The sequence below is a fragment of the Zingiber officinale genome, chromosome 2B (assembly GCF_018446385.1).
Source record: "Zingiber officinale cultivar Zhangliang chromosome 2B, Zo_v1.1, whole genome shotgun sequence".
In the NCBI taxonomy this organism is placed as follows: domain Eukaryota; kingdom Viridiplantae; phylum Streptophyta; class Magnoliopsida; order Zingiberales; family Zingiberaceae; genus Zingiber; species Zingiber officinale.
In genome coordinates, this window is record NC_055989.1 from 9,052,554 (window position 1) to 9,072,944 (window position 20,391).

The following is a 20,391-nucleotide window of genomic DNA, read 5'->3' on the forward strand; positions in this document are numbered from 1 at the left end:
CCACCGCGGCTTGGTGCACACCACCTCAATTATCCGGCCATCCGCCACTGCGGTTGCCTCCATTTCTTCTCGTCCTTTTGAGTAAAAGAATCAAGAAGATGATGGCCTCTGCTTTGAATGCAGGAAGAGACGGGGAGATTGAAATGGAATTTATAGGGATAGATGCAGAGTATCACATCGCTGAGGAATTCAATGGTTTGGGCTGGAGGAAGGGATATGATTCCGTTAGGGAAGTAAATCTATCAAACAAATGGCAGGTTTTAACGACCGTATCTATTGACTTAAATACGTAGTCAAAAATGTCATTTTCTTCAATTTCAAAATATATTTCAAATTTCAATTTATAGTGAATTAAACGTCTCATTAGCAAAATTTAGCATTTGCCTAAGTATGCACAAGGTTAAATAATTCCTTAAATTAAATTCACAAATGTGAACATAATCATGAGTGTTAAACAATAAAGAGAGTAGGTGACCCATGAACACACAACAAAATTTTATTTTCATTTTTTTAGTGTGAAATAGCTTGTGATTGTCTAGACTATGTCTAGCTCGGCACGACATGAAAATGTGGATCGATAGCTCTAGTTTTGACACCACCTATAGAAGATTAATTGTTTAACCTCCTCCTCCATTAATAGATTAATTGATCGTACCTTTCTACTTAAAAGCTAAATTGTCAACTTCACGGTTGGCTTTGACGCATTGACAAGCAACTGAAGGAGACAGCCCTCACTTCCATGCACATGCATCTCTTTTGTTCCCATTAACCTAATTCTTCAAATCTACACGTTAAACTCTCCTCCTCCTCCTCCTCCTCCTCTTCTTCCCTTATTATTTATTTTTAACAAATTACACTTATTATTTATTTTTAACAAAATTACACGTAGACAACTCCTCGATCGGCTTCCTCCTTTAACTTGATAATTTGGTATTATTATCGAAAAAATGCCACAAAATCTATGAGCTAGAGCCGCACCTTCTCCTCGTATCCCGAATATTGATTAGCATTGGCCCTTGTATGCGAAAGCCACCTTCATGCCTTTAAGCTTCCTTTAGACCTACATTGAACCCTCGTCCGCATGATTCTTTGATGTTTGTCTATCGACAATACTCAAATGTTGAGCATCACCTATAATCCACCCCTAGTATTGCTCTCCTCTGTGGAATAATAAGGAATGAACAAGTGATACTATTGAAAATATAGACTTGATTGTGATTCGGAAACGGTTTGATTATTTTTGATAGTTCTTAATCTTAATCGTTCAGGATGATTTATTATTTAGGATCGTCAATTCATGATTCAGTTCATGATTTATCATGGTTCAAAATTATTATATTAAAAAATTTAAAATTATAAATTTATAAAATCTTTTCCATGTAATAATATAATAAAAGAAAATTATTGATTAATTATTAAATAATTAAATAACATATAAAAATATTAATAATTATAATTTAGTTAGTTAAAATAAACTTATTTGAGAGACTCAGATTGAGTCCTACCACTAACACTTTCTTTTTAACCGTCTCTATATATATAAAAAAATAATAGTTTGTAAAAGAAAGGAGGTCAAATCTTTTGATTTAAAATTTTTTGAATAAAAAAGACCCTATTCATTTATTGGTTGAATGGACTGGACCCTACCTGTTAAACAGGTGGGATTCAGCTCATTCAACCAATAAATGAGTAAGGGATCAGGACTGATCCAGGGATCCGAGACCAGAGGATCCTGTCCGAAAGAAAGCTCAATTTTAAATAAACATGATATTTATAAATAAATTCAGATAAAAAAATTAAAATTGGTTATAATTTTCCATAAAACAAATCACATATATAAAGGTGGTTGATGAATAAATATCAGGAAAAATTATTATTATTATTATTATTTTTCTTTCTGAATTTTTAAATTTCTATGCGTGAAACGCAAGTATCAGACGTGTACTTTAGCCCATTTCTATGCATCGAAGTGCTCATAGACGTGAATTTCAATCCATTTAAAAAAAATTAATTTATAAATAATTCCAAAATCATTTTTTATATTAATTTCCCCCATATACGATTTATTTTTAATATTAAAATATAGTTCGACGAGCCAAACGAAACCATCAATCGGGTCAAAGTGATGCTAAACTAATTAGGCTGGAGGTCACGTGCCGCATAAAAAACCCGATGCGGGCAGAAGATGGAAATTTAAGTGCTCGAATTATTCCTCCTTGTGACATGAAGCACACGACGCCATTCGTCGCCACCTGCCGCTTTCAACGACTAGAGATCCCAAACCACGGCGAGGGCAATGCCGATCTCCTGCTCCATCCCCGCCGCCGGCCGCCCTTGATCCGCCGCCATGCCTCCGCCGCGCCGCCGGAGGCTCAAGCTCGTCGTGCTCGCCCTCCTCGCCTCCTCCTTCCTCGCGCCGCTCTTCCTCTTCCATCGAGTCCCCGCCGCCGATGTCTACTTCTTTATCGGTAGTCCAGTCGTTCAGACTTCAGTTTGCGAAATTGGATCGATAGATTCGCCTTTTCTGCAATGGCCGTAGTTGACATTTTGTGGGGTTTGTGTTGCACCTTGTAGCGAGGAGGGAATTTGACAAGGAGGGCACGCGGAGGGTGAAGAATCTGTATTCTGTATGATCCACTGGCATTGTTTCTTTCGATTTCTCTTCGGGATCTATGTTGTTTTGCGATAACGTTCTTCTGACTTTTGTAAGAAATTTCAGGGGAAAGCGTCTGATGGCATGAGACTCAATGCGCTAGCGCAGGTTTTTCTCTTGGGATGTTTCGGCATTTGGATCTTTTGTTAATTGATTGATGACGAAGTTGATGTGGGTCAATTTTTAAGTGATTTTTACCTTCTTTTGGTTTCAGGAAGTTGGAGGAGAGAAGCAGCCGGAAGGCGTTGTATACAAGGATGAGGTTCCAGAAGTTATGGGGAGTGCTCCCAGTAAAAATCAATCCATCCATGGTAAGTACTTTGAGTGCATCCTGCATATATTGGTAGATTGGTAGAATATGTGTTTGATTTTCTTCCCTTTTCATTTGTTTTTTTGGAATAAATGGTCTCGGTTCAGTCGATGCTGGTGATGGACGGATTCGGACTAATCATAGATCACCTTCTGATGGTAGAGAGGTACTCCTTTAGCACCAGGAGAGTTTCTACATTGTCTTCCCTGTTTGAGATATGAGAACCAACCAACAACTTGATTGTTTTTTTACCTTCTATTTCACAGAAAAGTTATCACGCGTTTATGCAGATAAAAACCTCCTTAGTCATGCAACTCTAACGTTCACGACTTTTGTGTTGTAATGCCCATGCCAAATGACACTCAAAATTTCGGAGGCAATTTGTTAGGAAGAAGATATCTGCACCAAGAGATATAAAGGAGCTTTGAGAAAAAGGAATAAAGAGATTTAATTTTGATTGAACTTCTTTACATTTCCTTTTCCATTATCTGCCTAAAATAATCCTGCTTACAGCTCTTTACAATTAAACAAGATATCACTCCCTACTAAACAACCGACAACATCATAATGCCACTGAGTTCACTGTAATCACAGGACACATGGACGTTACACTACATCCACACATACATCAAACCCATTAGATAAGATGCATAGTAAACTTCAACCAGGTCATGAGAAACATTGAATGAGTTTTGCTCCATGATCTACATGAAATGCTAAATCTGAGATTGTTTGTTTACTTATGAAGAAATGATTTTATAGACATAAACATGATGGCTGTTGCAATATTAAAATAGGATAAGTACCAAGGAGCTATGACTCGTTTCCGCTCTCATCCATCAACAACAGATAAGTTGAAGGAAATGAAGGATCAGATAATTATGGCCAAGACATATTTGCAGTTTTCTTCACCAAATAGTAAATCTCGCTTGTTACGACAGCTAAAGCTTAGGATAAAAGACATACAAAGAATTCTAGATCAAGCTAACTCTGATTCAGACCTATCCAGGAGGTATGCTATTCTACATGACGAGAAAAAAAATTCACTCAACATTCTTACAAACCGAAATATTTTCTTTCCAGACAACTTATTTAGGGAAGAGATGTTTTGGTGCAGAGTATATATCCTTTTTGACTGAGAACACTTTTTCCAGTCATTTGCAGAAAATGAAAGCCATGGATATTGTGTTGTCCAAAGCTGGTAAGGCTTATCCAGATTGCTTTGCTCTAGCATCAAAGTTACGTGCCCAGTTATACGATGCTGAAGAACAGGTTAGGGCTCAGCAGAATCAGGCTTCATATCTTCTTCATGTTACTGCCAGAACATTCCCTAAGGGTCTTCACTGCCTATCCATGCGCCTCACTACTGATTTTTTTGCACTAAAGCCCAAAGATCGAGAGTTGCCTAATATTGATAAAGTGCATAACTCTGATCTCTATCATTATGCTATTTTCTCTGACAATGTAGTGGCTTGTGCTGTAGCTGTGAACTCCACAATAACCACAGCCGTAGTAAGTATTCTATCCTCTGTATATCTTTCGCCATTATGTCAACATGCATAAGTTTAAATAAAAACTTCTACATTTGTTGATTTAAGAGTTTTTGCTCATGAAAGTGGTACGCTCCATTTAAAAGTGCTTTCACTTTTATGAAACGTTAGGTTATTTTCAATTTAAATCATCATGGTGATCAGTGTTTCTAGAAAATTTGTACATACAGACAATTGTCTTTTTGGATTTCACTGATCAATTTTATTGTATCTTATGTGTAAATTAAATGTTTACAATTTATAAAAGTAAAGAAAGATTTTCGAGGCAATGTGAATGAGCTGATTTCCATCTAGGTTTTGATTTCTCAAACTTGATTCAACTCTTAAATTCAAGCTCATGTTTACCTCATTCAAATTTCACCAAGCTTCTTCTCAACTCAGCCTATGCTTGTTAGTAACTAAGAAACAAGTTCAACCTCAGGCTAGAAGCTTATCAAAGCTCTAACTCAGTTTAAGTTAGCATTAAAGCTCAATCTAAAAATAGATTTTAATACAATTAATCACTTGGTTAGTCTTTCAAAACAATACTGCAAGGTTATAAGACACTTCTATCAATAATTGATTAAGTTTATGAGTTTTTGTGGGTTAAAACTGGTTTGCCTGACCTAACATACCTCAAATTGCTCAGGTAGAGGAAAAGCAGGGAAGTTATTAACTTGAGGTTGACTCAAATTCATTTCCATTATGCCCTTTCATGTGCTTTCTGACAATATTTCACACAAAGTAGGCAATTAATCAATTATGTATTGAGTTGCTGTACTCCAACTAGATTATTCTGCTACCAATGCCTTATGACACTTGCTAGAAAGATTTATTGTTCACTTCTTTTGCAGGAACCAGAGAAAGTTGTTTTTCATGTGGTAACCGATTCAATTAATTTTCCAGCAATGGTCATGTGGTTTCTATCAAATCCAAGTGGAGGAGCCGCTGTTGACATACAAAGCTTGGACGATTTTCAATTCCTACCTGCTGGTTTCAGTGTCATGTTTATGAACCCATCTTACGCTGATCCAAGATACACTTCGCTGCTGAACCACCTTCGTTTTTACTTGCCAGATATGTTCCCCTCCTTGAATAAGATTTTGCTTTTGGACCATGATGTAGTTGTCCAAAGAGATCTTAGAGAGTTGTGGGCTGTTGATATGAAAGGGAAAGTAAATGGTGCAGTGAACACTTGCAAGGAAGGCATGCCATCACATAAATTGGAAATGCTCGTCAACTTTTCAGATCCTATTATAGCTAAATTTTTTGATGCCAAGGCGTGTGTTTGGGGATTTGGGATGAACATGTTTGATCTGCAGGAGTGGCGAAGACAAGGTTTAACAGGAATTTACCAAAAGTGGGTGCAACTTGTAAGTCACACAGATTGTCAGTTCCCTAATTCTTTATTCTTCTTTACTTCATTTGTGATTTTCTTACCACCATCATGGCAAGTTCTTTCAAGAACATCTATTGAGAAATTTGCTCATCCGTTCATCCAACTCCAGGGCAAAAGTAGGAAGCTATGGAGTGCAGGGACTCTTCCTCTTGGTCAGCTACTCTTCTACAACCACACTGTGGCCCTGGATTGGCAGTGGCATGTTCCTGGACTCGGTCATGAATCCGGCGTAGAAATGGCAGAGATTGAGAGGGCAGCCGTGGTCCACTATGACGGGAATATGAAGCCATGGCTGGACATTGCGATTCCAAAATACAAAAGATATTGGACCAGGTTCCTTGATTACAGTAACCCATACTTCCAACAATGCAACATACATGAATAATATACAGGTTCCAACAATGCGACAATGCAATTCCAAAATTTACTGGTTTCTCGAGTTAGAAATTGGGGATTAATTCTCCCCTTAATTTTTTTTTTCTTCCTTTTTAGTCTTCAATCATGTATATCTCTACCTTCTAACAGTTTCAAATTTTTAGGGAGCCTTGGTTGTATCGATATACTATTGAGGAATAAAAACAATTCTGGAAAGAGCCTGACCTGGAACTGGATATTTTTGTCATGGTGCATTGCAATGTTGCCTATGTACGTTGATGCCTCTGTCATAATTCTCTAATGTCGTATGAAATATCGCAGGTTCTTCAGCAATCCCTAGCCACTTGCAGTCCAGAAAGACCAGTCTCGAGTAGATTAAATGGTTAGACGAGATTACTTGCTGTTTGGCCATGTGAACCAGATACAAACTTACATTAGGAGGATCTGTATGGAGCTTCTGGCCGTATCAAAGTGCGAATTAATCTGTGTAGATCCCCTTCATGAGTTAGTTTAGTTCCTTTTCAAACAGCGTATAACTTAGTGCCACCCAACAGATAACTATTAAGTTAGTTTTGTTCCTGATGCTGTATCTCGGTCCCTCTAGGGTATGTTGTTCAAGTTTAAGCTACTCTAGCACTAGTTAGTATAAACGCTAGTAAAAGATCATCAGTGGTATCAATCTGAATAGGATGGGCGTTTGAATTCATCATTCCATACCTTCTTCTAATGCGAGCCATGAGCATCTCTTCTATGCACCGAGATGGCAAGCATGAACACACTACAAAAACAAAAGCAAGATGGTACACCATTCAAGTTGTCATTCTTCAAAGTTGGTTATTGTGGTTAACACTAATAGGAAACATAAAAATATCACTAAAAAGGATAGTCCCACAAAACTACTGTTGAACAGACCACATGACAACAATTTTACCCAGACTCTCCTTCGCAATTTATGATTTTATATAGAAAAGAGATCTCAATTTGCACATATATTATTACTCACAAATTTAATTTAAAAAATCTTTCATGGCAAGCTCAATAACCATTTTGGCTTTATTTTTAGGATCTCCAAGCATGCCTATCATAAAAGAAAGCAGCAAGATCTGTTTGTTTGATATAGAACCGATAACATAAATCTTTCATGAGCCATGCTGTTCCCGACTGTTGGCTCCATTTCCTGTTTATTTGGAGAGAAAAAAAAACAGAAAGGAAAAAAAAAGATACATGTAAGAGAACAGAAAAACCAAAAACATGACACACAAAGCCCATACCCTGACATGGTTTACAAACAACCGCAGGTTTATCGCAAAGTAACATTCAGGTTGGGAGAAATCTGAATACATTATTATGTTGAGCAAACAGATTTGATTCATTCCATCATACTGGCTATTGAAGATTTCTATACAATAAACTCTGTGAAAAGAAATAGTCGGTAGGTTTTAAAGATACATCTAATCAAAATGATATCTGCAGCGTCGAATATTCCAACCAGATTTAGATTGCAGGCTTCAAAATCAGAAGACAAGGAATAGGTCACTTAGTCGGTGTCTTAACAAAATGTTGTCGCCTTAAGTAACCTTTAAAAATCCCTGGTAAACCTGCAGGGGAGAAGTTATCACAAATGATAAAAGCAAAACAAGATGGAATAAAAGCAATAGTTATCTGAAAAAAATTGTTCGCGGTGTGTATTAGAAAGACAGTCCTATCTGGAACAACATATATATTCATCAGGTACTTAAAAAGGTGTATGGGAAGTGGCATGCATTTAGATAATGAACATTTAGATATTTCTTACATCACAAAATGAGGTGATGGAACAAAAGAAAAGATGAATTGCTAAAATTTTGATGTGAATTGTAGTTAATGGCTGTGTGGGTAAAACAAACTTTATTCAAACCCAATAATTTGGTTTAAACTGGATAAGAAACACACAGGAATAGAAATACAAATAATTCAACTAGCACATAAAAGATAACAAAAGTTGGTCAAAGTGATCAAGTGAGCCCTTTTCCAAATAATATAGAAATGGGCATTAGCAAACTTATCTCTTGAATTGAAATAATATATAAGGTTTAATGTCAGTCAAGATTATCATTACAAGTCAACATTTATTTTACTGAGATGTAAGACCCATGCTTATGTGTTAAATGGCATTATAGTTGAATTTGCCATTGATTAACATTTTCAAAATACACTAATGAATTCTAGCAGATTCAAGTTTACACAATAGGAAAAAGACAAATTGCAACTCCATTGATAGTATAATTAATTTATGGTGGAAAAGGTGTACAAAAATCCCACTTTTCTATGAGAGGATGTCAACAACATTAGTGAACTATAAAACCTTGACAACAATAATAAGTCATATATGCATGTACCTTCTAATTGTACAAGTAATCTTTATGTCAAGTAATATAATGTCTTTGAAAATAATGAAAAGGATGTTCATGAAGAAGCTAGGAAATTGGCTCAATAAGAGCTCATTTATGCTCATTCAATATTTAAATAAAACAATAAAATTCGAACACTAGTGTCTCGTTAATGTTCATGAACAAAGCTCGAGAACAGTTTATGAATGAACTTGTTTATTAACTTGTATAAAGTTGATTATAACCTTAATCTTTATATTTTATATTCAAATATATAAACATATGATTAATATCTTAAAAATGTATATTTTTATATTATTTTAATGTATCAAGAATGAGAAAATAATTTGTTTCATTTATTATTTCAATGTTTAAACTAAATTACAAATATAGTAATCTCTTATTGAGTTTGCTTAAAAATGTCAACTTTGGCACGAGCTTAACAAGATTTTTAATATGCAAGTTCACTAAGATAAATAGGCAGCATAGTCAAGCTCATCTCGGTTAATTTATAACCCTGAATATGTTGATAACAACAAAACCAATTTTCTAATTCTATCATCTATTTGGACTATAGATCTAATTGATTGCAAATGAAGATATTTTTAGTGCCTCCTGATAACAAACCCAAATGCCCTCGTCTTAGTGACAACCAACACAATAAATGAAATATATCCTGACACATTGATTTAAATTGGTAAAAGGTGAATCTACTAAATAGGAAATTGGAATGACATATTAAAATATCATGGCGATGTCAAAAATCTTTAAAAAAAAAACAATTTTATTCTTACAAAAACATCTCAAATAATTATCATGACTATTGTCACATATAAGCTTAATCTTGCAACAAGATTCTCCCTAGAAAAGTAACGTAGTGAAGAAATATGTTATATGAAAGGTGAAAAGTGTGCGAAATTCAATAGGTTATATAATCATTAAAGACAAGTATGGTTAATTTACTTCCACAAAAGGGAGATCCTTCCGCAGCAGAGAGAGAAGGAAAGGACTACCCTAATATTTATTCTTCCAAATATGAGTGGGAGATTGAAGTAGGACAAAATTGGTGGATTATGGAACACACCAAGACATTTCCATCTAAACCCCCAAGATCAATAATCTCATTAACCTAATACTTCTAATAATTTTCATACCATGACATATGTTTGGTGATATTTTTCAGTATTAGCCTTAACATTCAACTTTGTTGTATGTATTGTTTCCCAACTCCCCAACTAAGATCTGCATATGTAGATACCTAAAGCTAGACCTATTAACAAATATAAAAGATATATTAAGAAAGAAAGTAGAGCAAATAATCTAACAAATGAAATATCTTAAACTTTCAAAGGTAGCTGAAACTACTGTTGCAAAATCTGCAAAGATGATTGCGGGACTACCTTGAATTAATGGCATCAGGCTGTTGCCTGAAACTTCTGAAGCATGTCACAGTGTGGCGACTGGTAAGACAGACCCCATTGTCGTCTCTGTAATTCAACGCGGCAGTTCTGTGTAAGAATCCCAACATAGTCTCTCTCTACCTGTTCTTCCAAAGAAGTACGTTTTTGACTCTGATAAGGATATTCTTCTTCAAAATTCACAGATTTGACAAAGTACTTCACGCCCCTAGATGTCTCAAGCTTATGCTGATAAGGGTAATTTCGGTTGAGTGTATAGACGGGCTCATTTGATGGAAGGAAGTTCAGCAGGAGCAGAACAAGGATAGGCAAAATTTGTATCAACATCCGAAGGTTAGGATTGAAAGAACCGTGCATCTCATTAGCACTCGCCCTACCCATACCACCAGTTCTAAATTGAAATGTGCCAAAAGAAGTGGCGACTGCAGGCCCTCCTCCGTAGAAGAAATTCCTAAAGATCTCATCAGCATCGAAGTCCTCATCATAGAACCCATTAAACCCATTACTCCTACGGTGTGCAGCAGACCGTGTTAATGCAGGTTCATCTGAACCAGACACATCATACCTTTTCCTACTCTCTTCGCTGCTAAGACACTGGAAGGCCTTAGAGACTGCCTTAAAGGCTTCTTCGGCGCCAGGCGCCTGATTCTTGTCAGGATGGACCTTCAAAGAGAGTTTCCTATAGGATTTCTTAATGTCTTCCACGGTACAACCCCTCTCAAGCCCCAGTATCTGATAGTAATCCTTTTGCTTTTTGATCTGCCGGATAATCGTAACTTGCTCCTCCGTGTACTCTCGGGCCGAACCAGACCCATCAGAGCAATTCTTAGCCTTAGAAGAAGCCGCCGAGGCACCAGCACGAGAAGAAGCACCACCGGAGGGTGGTCGATCACGCTGGGGGGCGGCGTTCGACGACGCAGCAGAATCATCGCGACCTTCAGACTCGCCATCAACCGGCGCTTCGGCGTCGGACAGAAGGCCCTCGATTGGCAGCGTGGGGTCAAGGCGTCGAGCCTTGGAGAGGAATTTGAGGGCACGGACGCGGTCCCCCGCCTCCAAGGCATCCCTCCCGATCCGGAGGCACTTGAGAGCCTCATCCTTGTTCCCTTCCATCGCCGGATTCGATCAGATATCGGGCCTCCGAACCGATCGGTGGAACCCTAGAAGAAAAAAAAATAGATCGATAAAAAGGCAAAGCAGAGATAGAGATGCGATAGCGTGTGCTATAGATCTACCTTTACGCGCAGTTTGGGATCGGGAAGGCCTTCCGCTCCCGGAGCGGGAGGGTCGAGCGGCAGAAATCCGCCTGAATCAGTTGGAGGGGGCGAGAGAAACGGCGAAAGAGGAGGAAGGGGAAAGGAAGGAGACGGAGACGACGAACGGCGTGTGGGGAGGGATTTCACACACCGATTCAACGCGAGCTCGACTAGAGAATTCCGATTAATACTATGCGAAAAATTCGTTTTACCACTATAACTTTGATTGTTTTTGCAATGCCCCTTATGACTTTTAAAATTTTAACTTTACCCTGAAGTTTGATATGTCAATAGGTGGGAGGAAGAAAAGTATATTTCGAATGCCAATTTATTAGGAAAAAAAACAAAAAATATATAATATTTTTGATTAAAATTATTACATAGATCTAACTCTCGTATATGAGCCCTTGTTATTATTTGTTATTATGCACCTTGAATCCTATTCAATATAGTAAAATATATTGCCGTGCAATAATAGTACAGCTGTTAAATTTTTAAATGATTAATTAGATATTTAAGGATTGAATTTTAGCTGTGTGTTACTGTACAAATTTTTTTAATGAGATAATAATTCTAAAAGTATTGACCATTTGAATAGACTTTTATGTATCAGATAAAGGTGAGAAACTTTCATGGATTCGATAGATTATTTTTAGAATTAGTCCATTCGGAAAGTTGAATATCTAGATTATAAAAAGATAATGAAATATTTTTTTTAATGTTAAATAGAAAATTATTATCGTGTGGATTCAAGTTTCAAAAATAATTAGACTGATTATTTTTCGAGACCTTACATTGACATAAATTTTGTATGTCAGATTATTTATTTTAATGTTAAATAATTATACCTATATAATAATTTTAAATAAATTTATTACATTAATCCAAACCGTTTAAATCTTAAATATAAAATCTTAGGATCTGTTTGGTTTATGTGTTTTTTATTTTTATTTTTTGAAAAATAATAAAAATAATGATTGATTTGTATTTTTTTATATCTTTTTACTTAAAAAAATAAATAATATTTTTTTAAAAAAATAAAAAAGGTCTAAAATTCATTTTCTATTTTCTAAAACTTACTTATTTTTCAGAAAATAAAAATAAAAAACGCTCGAACCAAATCAAAGCAAATGCACCCTTAATTTAATTTGTTGTTGTTTGTTGAACCATCTAAACTCGTTTTTTTTTAAAAAAAAAAAATCGAACCTATTTAAGTGCATGTTGCAATATTAAACAAATTGTAACCCAAATTGCCAAAATCTCAAACAATATCTTGTTGCCTTCGATGCTGATTTCTGCACAGATCTAGCTCGTAACCATTCTCCACATATTATCAGAGATAAAATATACAAAGAACTTGTTTGATGCTGAAATCCAACGATATATATATCTGCTTCATTTCCATAGCGATTACTTCTGCAAACAGATCTACTAATCAACATTAATTAACGAATAATTACCACACATCAAAGCATATTAATTCAAACCCAATAGCAAATTACTATATATTAAAGATTAATTTTCAAGCTAGCACTAATTAATCATAGAATTAGATCAATTAATTAATCAGACGCCTCTTGCGAGCATCTGGTTGTAGTTCTCGATAGACTGGAGCCGCTGCAGCTGGAGCTGCTCCCTGAAACGCTTGATGAACTCCTCTGCCACCTCGTTGATGTCCTCCTCCTCCTTCTCCATCACTTTCACTGCCGCAGCCGGCCGTCGTCGCCGCGGCCGTTGTCGACCAGTGTCTCCTCCTCCACGAACCACAGCAGCATCGACAGCAGCTTCTGCAGTGCTGCCGCCGTCGGCGAGTGCTACGACCGGCGAAGACGAGATTTTGTTCTCGGTAGCCATCTTAATTTTGATCGATCAAACAATTGAAAGGCCTGAAGGATAGACGATGGATTCCGATGTGTTGTAGTTTTATATATAGAGAGCTGCGAGGTCGCCGAAAGGGATGAGTTGGAGATGCGGTGTAAAGGTCGTGTGGATGGCTGCTTTAGTTAATTTCCGCACAAGCAAACGGAGTTCACCCGGTCGGTGATTGGAGGAGAGGCGTGGGTCGGCTCAGTCGTCGCTGTCGTCCAGATAGGAGAATTCCAGAGTCGGGAAGGGCGGCGTTTACCGAGGAAGGAAGCTTGTGGCCGGAGGAAGGGATCGGAATTGGTGGCCGTGAACCGCAAGCCATGGATGAGATACATGTATTGCTTGATGAGATTATTGAAATGTCTGGTTGAAATTTAGAGTAATTGCATATTTAACTTTTCTAATCTATGAAATTAGTTTCATTAATAAAAAATATGATACAGTGTGTTGCAATGTGAGGTCAAGATGATATGATAGTCAAAGTTAAAGTAAAATAACGATCAAAGTTAGGATGAGATGATAAGCAGAATCAAAGTATATGTAGCTAAATGAATCATTCAGACTCAGCTCTTCACTTTTCAGTGATAAAACATTCAGTATGAAGCTGGTCAGTCCCCGAGCGAATCGGACTTAAGGACCTTAGGCTCCACTTCTTGGTATCAAGGCACTCAATATATAGTCGGTCGGATTTAAGGAGTTTGGGCTCTCATTCTTCAGGTACAAGTCTTCCAGCATACAGTCAATCGATCTCAGAGCAGGTCAGACTTAGAAGACTTAACACTCCACTCCTTAGTGTCAAGATACACAGAGTAAATCTGGGCGGTTCCTGCAATGGTTGGTTGCATGGGACCCAGCTCCCGCTCTTACAATACAACTCCTAGCATATGGCCAGTCGGCTAAAGATCCGGTTGGATTTAAGAAACTTGGTTCCTCATTTCTCTTGCTAGTCTCCTATCATACAGTCGGTCGACCACTAAGCTGGTTAGATTACTTTCAGGAGACAACATTATTAGGGAATCATAACAACCTATTAGAGAATAATAGCTACTCGTCAAGGAATATTCTACCACTAAGGCATATACATGAAACAGAACATTCCTCCGAGGATGGTCATACAACTTGCATTGCTTGGCGTTACTCGACATAGTCTGATATCAAACATTCTCAGTCGCTCCATTAATACAGAGGTTACAAAAGACGGTTCAAATACCTATAATGGAAACTTGCACGAAGAGTGGTTGCACATATTCTATTTCTCGATATATTCGGACACTAGACATTCTCTAACATCTCATGATCACGAGGTTCTAAGGGTCACTATAAAAAATGGTTCTCTCCATTGGTCAGGTATGTTTTACAATATTATAACACGCACACATCTACTATTCATTTTTTCTCTACTTTTCACGTAGTCACAATATTGACTTGAGCGTCGGAGTGCCTTTATAAGAGACTCCTCCATAATTCTTGTTCTAACATTCCTTTTTTTTTGTGATGTATACAGAAAAAAATATCAGGTGTCATCTCTTCTCTATCTCAAAATTTTTTACCAATCAATGACAAAACTACATGTCCAGCATGCCATTTCCGCTGCTTTAAGATATCATCAAAGTACAACAATTAAATTTAACTATTAATTTTGGAGAATAAATAACATCTTGGCTTCCGCATGGGTGAGATACATGTATTGCTTGATGATACCCACACCACTAAAATTTCCGGGTGTAAATATTAAGTTGATTCCTTGTTAACCTTAGTCAATTGTAGTTAACATGATTGATTTGACTATATTTACTAGAGATAACGATTCATATTCAAATGAAATGGTGTATTCCAATGGCAAAGCGACTTCTAAGTTGCATTGGTTGCAATTCAAAGAAACTACCTAATTAATTGATCATGTATCAATTTTAATTTGAGAAGTTTTTTTTTTCATGTTTTAAAAGGCACTAAAAACTCATATAAAATAATTAGAAGATGAAAATTAAATTAACAATTATTTAATTACACCTTTACTCCTTCAAAAACGACGGCTTGACTATCTCCATCCTTGTTGACTTACTTAAGCGTGGCATTAAATGATTAGCTCAAAAGGTTTGACGGGAGAAGCAACTGCATTGGTCGGCTGACACGACTAAATTGCAACGCGGTTCGTGTTTTTTTCGCAAACTTTTCTTTCCGCTTGGATCAAAGGAAGCTCAGCTTCTTGTCGCACAGGAGGAGTTGGAGTTGATGATGCAGAGAAGGGTCAGCAGCTGCAGACCTTCCACTTTCCTTCTCCATCTCCTCCTTGCTGGTTTCATCTCCCCCGCTATCGAAGCCGGCAACTCCTTGATTCCAGGTCAACCTCTTTACGACAATGGAACAACTTTGATCTCCTCGAGCGGCCGCTTCGAACTGGGCTTTTTCAGCCCAGCCAGCTCCAGCCGTCGCTACATCGGAATATGGTACCGCAACATCTCACAAACACCCGTGTGGGTCGCCAATCGTTTGAGCCCGATCGATGGTCGATCAGGACACCTTTCGCTCTCTGGGGAAGGGACGCTCGTCATCGCCAGTGAAAATTTGACCATCATCTGGTCCTCGCTAACTGTAACCGGATTCACGAACCCCGAGGCGACGCTCTTCGACGACGGGAACTTCGTCGTCAGGGCGGCGGGCAACGATGACCCCGACAGCTTTTCATGGCAGAGCTTCGACTCTCCGACCGACACGCTCCTCCCCGGCATGAAGCTGGGCTGGAACGTGACCTCCGGCCTCAACCGCAAACTGACATCATGGGCGAGCGCCGACGACCCGTCGCCAGGTGACTACACCTTGGGCATTGACCTGCAAGGTGACCCCCAATTCCTCCGGTTTGGAACGCAGCAAGTATGGCGAGGGGGCCCATGGAATGGCCTCCATTTTAGTGGTGCACCGGATATGGCTGATCCAAATCTTTTCAACGCGACGTTTGTGGTTGACCTTAACCAAGTCGTCTACTCATTCAACGGCCTGCTCGATCCGTCGATCACCATCTCAGTGTTGGTCGTGAACCAATCGGCCGGTGCCTTGCAACGTCGTGTCTGGGTCGGTGGCACAGGGGGGTGGGATGTCACCTGGTACGTGCCAAAGGATCCGTGCGACACAATGTCTGCCTGCGGTGCCAATGCCGTCTGCGATCCCAGTGCTCAACAGATGTGTAAATGCCTAGCAGGCTTTCGTCTAAACAACTCACAGACTTGGAACCCAGGGAGTAGGCCGTATGGTTGTTCTAGGCACGTTCCATTGGATTGTAGGAATGGGACAGATGGGTTCTTTCAAATCCCCCGTACGAAGCTACCGGACACATCATTATCAGTGGTGGAAAAAAGATTCGGCCTAGACCAGTGCAGGGTATCATGCATCAGGAATTGCTCTTGTACAGCCTATGCAAGCTCCAACGTCAATGAAAGTAAGAGCGGATGCATAATGTGGGGATGGGGTGATATCACTGATCTCAAATTGTACGACAACAATGCTGGAGGAGGACAGGATTTATTTGTCAGGCTGGCGGCTTTTGATCTAATAGGTATATCAATCATTTTTTTTTAAAAAATATTTTTCAGCAAAGAAGCGATTTTAATGCTCATAGAAGTTGTGTATTCCAGCAGATGAGACTTTAATTCAGCCATCCACGAATCAGTCATCTGGAAGTAGTCATTTAGCTTTGATTATTGCGGTCCCTGCTTTAGTCATTTTTCTCCTGGGTTGCATTGCAGTATGTGTTTGGAGACGCAGGAAGAGAAGTATTATGGACACTCTCTACCTTCTCATTGCTTCTTCAATGCCATAACACATCTTGTTATTTGCTTGCAGACAACTGCGTTGTTGTTAAAGAAATCGAAGAAAAGGATCTGGACTTGCCTTTATATATTTGACTTGGACACAGTTTTAGCTGCCACAAGCAATTTTGCAGCAGAGAACAAGCTTGGTCAAGGTGGATTTGGTCCAGTGTACAAGGTATAACAAAATCTCTGTACAAATGGATGAAAACTTTGAACACTAACAAAACAATGTGAAATATGATGATATATATTTCAGGGGAAGTTGGTTGATGGACAAAAGATAGCAGTAAAAAGACTATCCAAAACATCCACACAAGGCATCACTGAGTTCAAAAATGAAGTAGTGATAATCGCTAAGCTACAGCATCAAAACCTGGTTCGCCTTCTTGGTTGCTGCATTCAAAAAGGGGAGAGGATGTTAATCTACGAGTACATGCCCAACGGAAGTTTAGATGCATTCTTGTTCGGTGAGTTACTCTTTGCTAATCACAAAATGCCCTTGAACATTTTCGATACCTAGTATCTTTCTAAAAATTGCCTTTTTTAAATTTTGAATACAAAATATTGCCTGTTTAACCATTTTTTTGGCTTGAAAATTGTAAAATTCTCACCGGTGAAAATGTTCAAATCCAAGAGTCTAAAATTTGTAATGGTATAATGTGCTTATAATCAGATATAGAGAAGCGGAAGTTGTTGGATTGGCAAACACGATACAATATTATAGTCGGAATTGCCCGAGGTCTTCTTTATCTTCATCATGATTCACGACTCAAAATCATTCATAGGGATATGAAGACTAGTAATATCCTTCTTGACAAGGACAACACTCCAAAAATATCGGATTTTGGCTTGGCAAGAATATTTAGAGGTGATGAAATGGAAATAAATACAAGAAGAATAGTTGGAACATAGTAAGTATTACTTTAATTAGTGAATAGTTGAAACTTTTTATAAAATCTCTAATTTTGTCATGAATGATGTAGCGGATATATGTCTCCTGAATATGCGATGAATGGACTTTTTTCAATAAAATCGGATGTATTTAGTTTTGGTGTGTTGGTACTTGAGATCATGAGTGGCAAAAAGAATAGAGGAGCTTATCAATCAGACTACTTAAATCTTCTAGGACATGTAAGTTTGAAAATAATACCATTTACATTTGAGATTTGTGATTATTAGTAACTACAACAATTGCAATTACAGATATGGAGCTTGTGGGAAGAAGGTAAAAGCTTGGAAATTGTTGATAAATCAATTGGCTCTTTCTCAGTAGTTGAGGTCACACGGTGTATGAAGATAGGTCTTTTATGTGTTCATGACCGACCACAAGATAGACCAACAATGCCATTGGTAGTTACAATGTTGAGTAGTGATGGTGCGATACCAGAACCTAAGCAACCTGGTTTCATTGTTGCTTTGGACTCATCTAATTCTTCAATCGGAAAGCAATATCCGCTATCCATCAACAATGTATCCAACACAACATTAGAAGGTAGGTAAGATATGAAAAGTGGAATGTTGTGATAAAAATTCAAATAGATATTTTTGTTGGAATTGTTTGTGGAGTGTGATTTACTTTTCTAACTAATTCAGGAGAGTTGCTTGTGCATGAAGTGTCGAGAAAATGATAATGTTGTATCATATAGATCAGAATTTAGCAAGGATATCATTTGGTTGAAAAACTTTGCATGGCATTAGTCAAAGTTAAGGATGATAATGTTCAATAATGTGATAGTTATGCATCTTTGGAAAGAATATTATTTGATGTACCATGAAAACTCTCTCTTATTATCTTCATTTTTATTGTAACATTCACTGTTTTTTTTTTCCTTTTGTATACCTCTATTCCACAGCAGTATGATAATAATGTCATTATATTAACAGTATCACAATCCCACATAATCCATCTGGAACAGATATCAGCCAAACAAGTCAGATGCTCACTTGACAAATCTCACAGACTACTATACTAAAAGGTTTTTTGGAAGACATCATTCTAGTGTTGGAAAATACAACAAAAAAAGGAGTAGAAATACAAATCACAGCTCACAAACAGACGTCTCATATAGAAACATGGACGCTTGAGAAAGCTTTAACACAGCATCCGTTCCACAAATTAATCAGCTAATAATTTGTGCATGTTAGCACGGAACTATAGTGCAAATCATAAGCAACCTTTTCCGGTAGCTATACTTTAATGCCGATGAGCCTGAAAGATCAAAATCAGTTCTGATGTCTTTCAGTTTCAGCACAAGACGCACCTATGCAGATCCAAACTCTGAAAACCACTTCTCATGGCGTTCTATATCAGCATTGGAGACACTCCTCTGGACTTTGGCTAGTGCTTCTTCAAAGTCGCACATCACCACAGGTCCTTTGAGATCTCCTCTTTTGCCATGTTCTTGATCTCATCCCTTGTTTTACTAGCAATTTTACGTCTCATACTATTCAATGTGTTAAGTAAACTAGACGAGACAGAAGAGATAATAAAATAAGCTTCTTAATTAATTTATCCATGAGATATACAATACATATAGAGAGATATTACATACTTGGCCAATTGACAAAGTAATAAGAGGAAATTAGTTAATTTGTTTATTCTAATAATTATTGTATCCTTATCTTGATTTGATTTGTTGAATAATTCTCTTTTACACTCCCCCTCCTCTAACGTTGAGTTTACTTGTTATCTTGTTGGAATGTTATTTGGATAATGACTTAGTAAATATATCAGCAATTTGATCTTACATCACTACAAGAAAAAATGTCTATAATGACACACATAAATGCCCTTATAGTATATTTTTGGTGACACTTAAGTTTTAGTGACATCACCAAAAAACGCCCTATAAAGTGATGTCGTCTTAGACCTCACATTCCTGACATTTTATGATGTCTGTATACAATATCAATACTAACTTTAAAAGTGTCATAATATAAGGATATTCCGACAGTCAAAAATGTCAGGAAAAATCATATTTTAAGGACATTTATAAATGTCACCTAAACTAATTTATAATACCATAATAAATATCATTATAATAACTTATAAATACATTAAAAATTATCATTAATTTTTATTTAGAATAAATAACTTGAATTCAATATTTACATATCATCACAATTCATTGACCATCTAGAATAGAAAAAATTACAAAACAAAATTTAAAGGGCTCATAGATATTTTTATTCATCCAATACTCATTTGAGTCAAATTTACAAATGCAATACTAATGATAGATCTTTTACATCCAAAACAACCTACAAATACACTCAAAATATTAAATTGTAATACTAACAAAGTCTTGTAAAATAAAAACTCGATTAGATGGATCATCTTCAATCATTATATTGATTCATAAAAATCCAAGTACCTGCCACCTGCAAATACAATGTATATATTTGTATAA

General features: G+C 37.2%; 4 protein-coding genes across 5 annotated transcripts; 2 read left to right on the forward strand and 2 right to left on the reverse strand.

Annotated features, from left to right (window-relative positions):
• Nucleotides 1–2,226: 2,226 nt before the first annotated feature.
• LOC122045233 (probable galacturonosyltransferase 5) lies at nucleotides 2,227–6,508 on the forward strand. Its single transcript, XM_042605363.1, has 9 exons — nucleotides 2,227–2,468; nucleotides 2,575–2,627; nucleotides 2,720–2,761; nucleotides 2,868–2,964; nucleotides 3,071–3,129; nucleotides 3,761–3,975; nucleotides 4,118–4,475; nucleotides 5,347–5,865; nucleotides 6,001–6,508. The coding sequence occupies exons 1-9, from the start codon at nucleotides 2,348–2,350 to the stop codon at nucleotides 6,274–6,276; spliced, it is 1,740 nt and encodes a 579-aa protein (XP_042461297.1). The 5' UTR covers nucleotides 2,227–2,347; the 3' UTR covers nucleotides 6,277–6,508.
• A 1,010-nt stretch (nucleotides 6,509–7,518) lies between these two features.
• On the reverse strand, nucleotides 7,519–11,474 carry LOC122045237 (chaperone protein dnaJ 49-like). Its single transcript, XM_042605373.1, has 3 exons — nucleotides 11,289–11,474; nucleotides 10,036–11,213; nucleotides 7,519–7,864 (listed from the first exon to the last, which is right to left on the reverse strand). Exon 2 carries the CDS (start codon nucleotides 11,164–11,166, stop codon nucleotides 10,051–10,053), a length of 1,116 nt encoding a protein of 371 aa, XP_042461307.1. The 5' UTR covers nucleotides 11,167–11,213; nucleotides 11,289–11,474; the 3' UTR covers nucleotides 7,519–7,864; nucleotides 10,036–10,050.
• Nucleotides 11,475–12,740: 1,266 nt separating this feature from the next.
• Nucleotides 12,741–13,208, reverse strand: LOC122048974. Its single transcript, XM_042610477.1, has one exon. The coding sequence runs from the start codon at nucleotides 13,161–13,163 to the stop codon at nucleotides 12,876–12,878; it is 288 nt and encodes a 95-aa protein (XP_042466411.1). The 5' UTR covers nucleotides 13,164–13,208; the 3' UTR covers nucleotides 12,741–12,875.
• A 2,066-nt stretch (nucleotides 13,209–15,274) lies between these two features.
• LOC122045238 (S-locus-specific glycoprotein S13-like) lies at nucleotides 15,275–18,050 on the forward strand. Of its 2 annotated transcripts, none has more exons than XM_042605374.1 (6): nucleotides 15,275–16,725; nucleotides 16,805–16,942; nucleotides 17,013–17,156; nucleotides 17,238–17,448; nucleotides 17,655–17,892; nucleotides 17,965–18,050. In XM_042605374.1, exons 1-3 carry the CDS (start codon nucleotides 15,408–15,410, stop codon nucleotides 17,072–17,074), a joined length of 1,518 nt encoding a protein of 505 aa, XP_042461308.1. In that variant the 5' UTR covers nucleotides 15,275–15,407; the 3' UTR covers nucleotides 17,075–17,156; nucleotides 17,238–17,448; nucleotides 17,655–17,892; nucleotides 17,965–18,050. The 2 variants fall into 2 exon arrangements, with proteins under 2 accessions (XP_042461308.1, XP_042461309.1); XM_042605375.1 differs by having other exon boundaries at nucleotides 15,276–16,725; nucleotides 16,808–16,942.
• The last annotated feature ends 2,341 nt before the right edge of the window (nucleotides 18,051–20,391 follow it).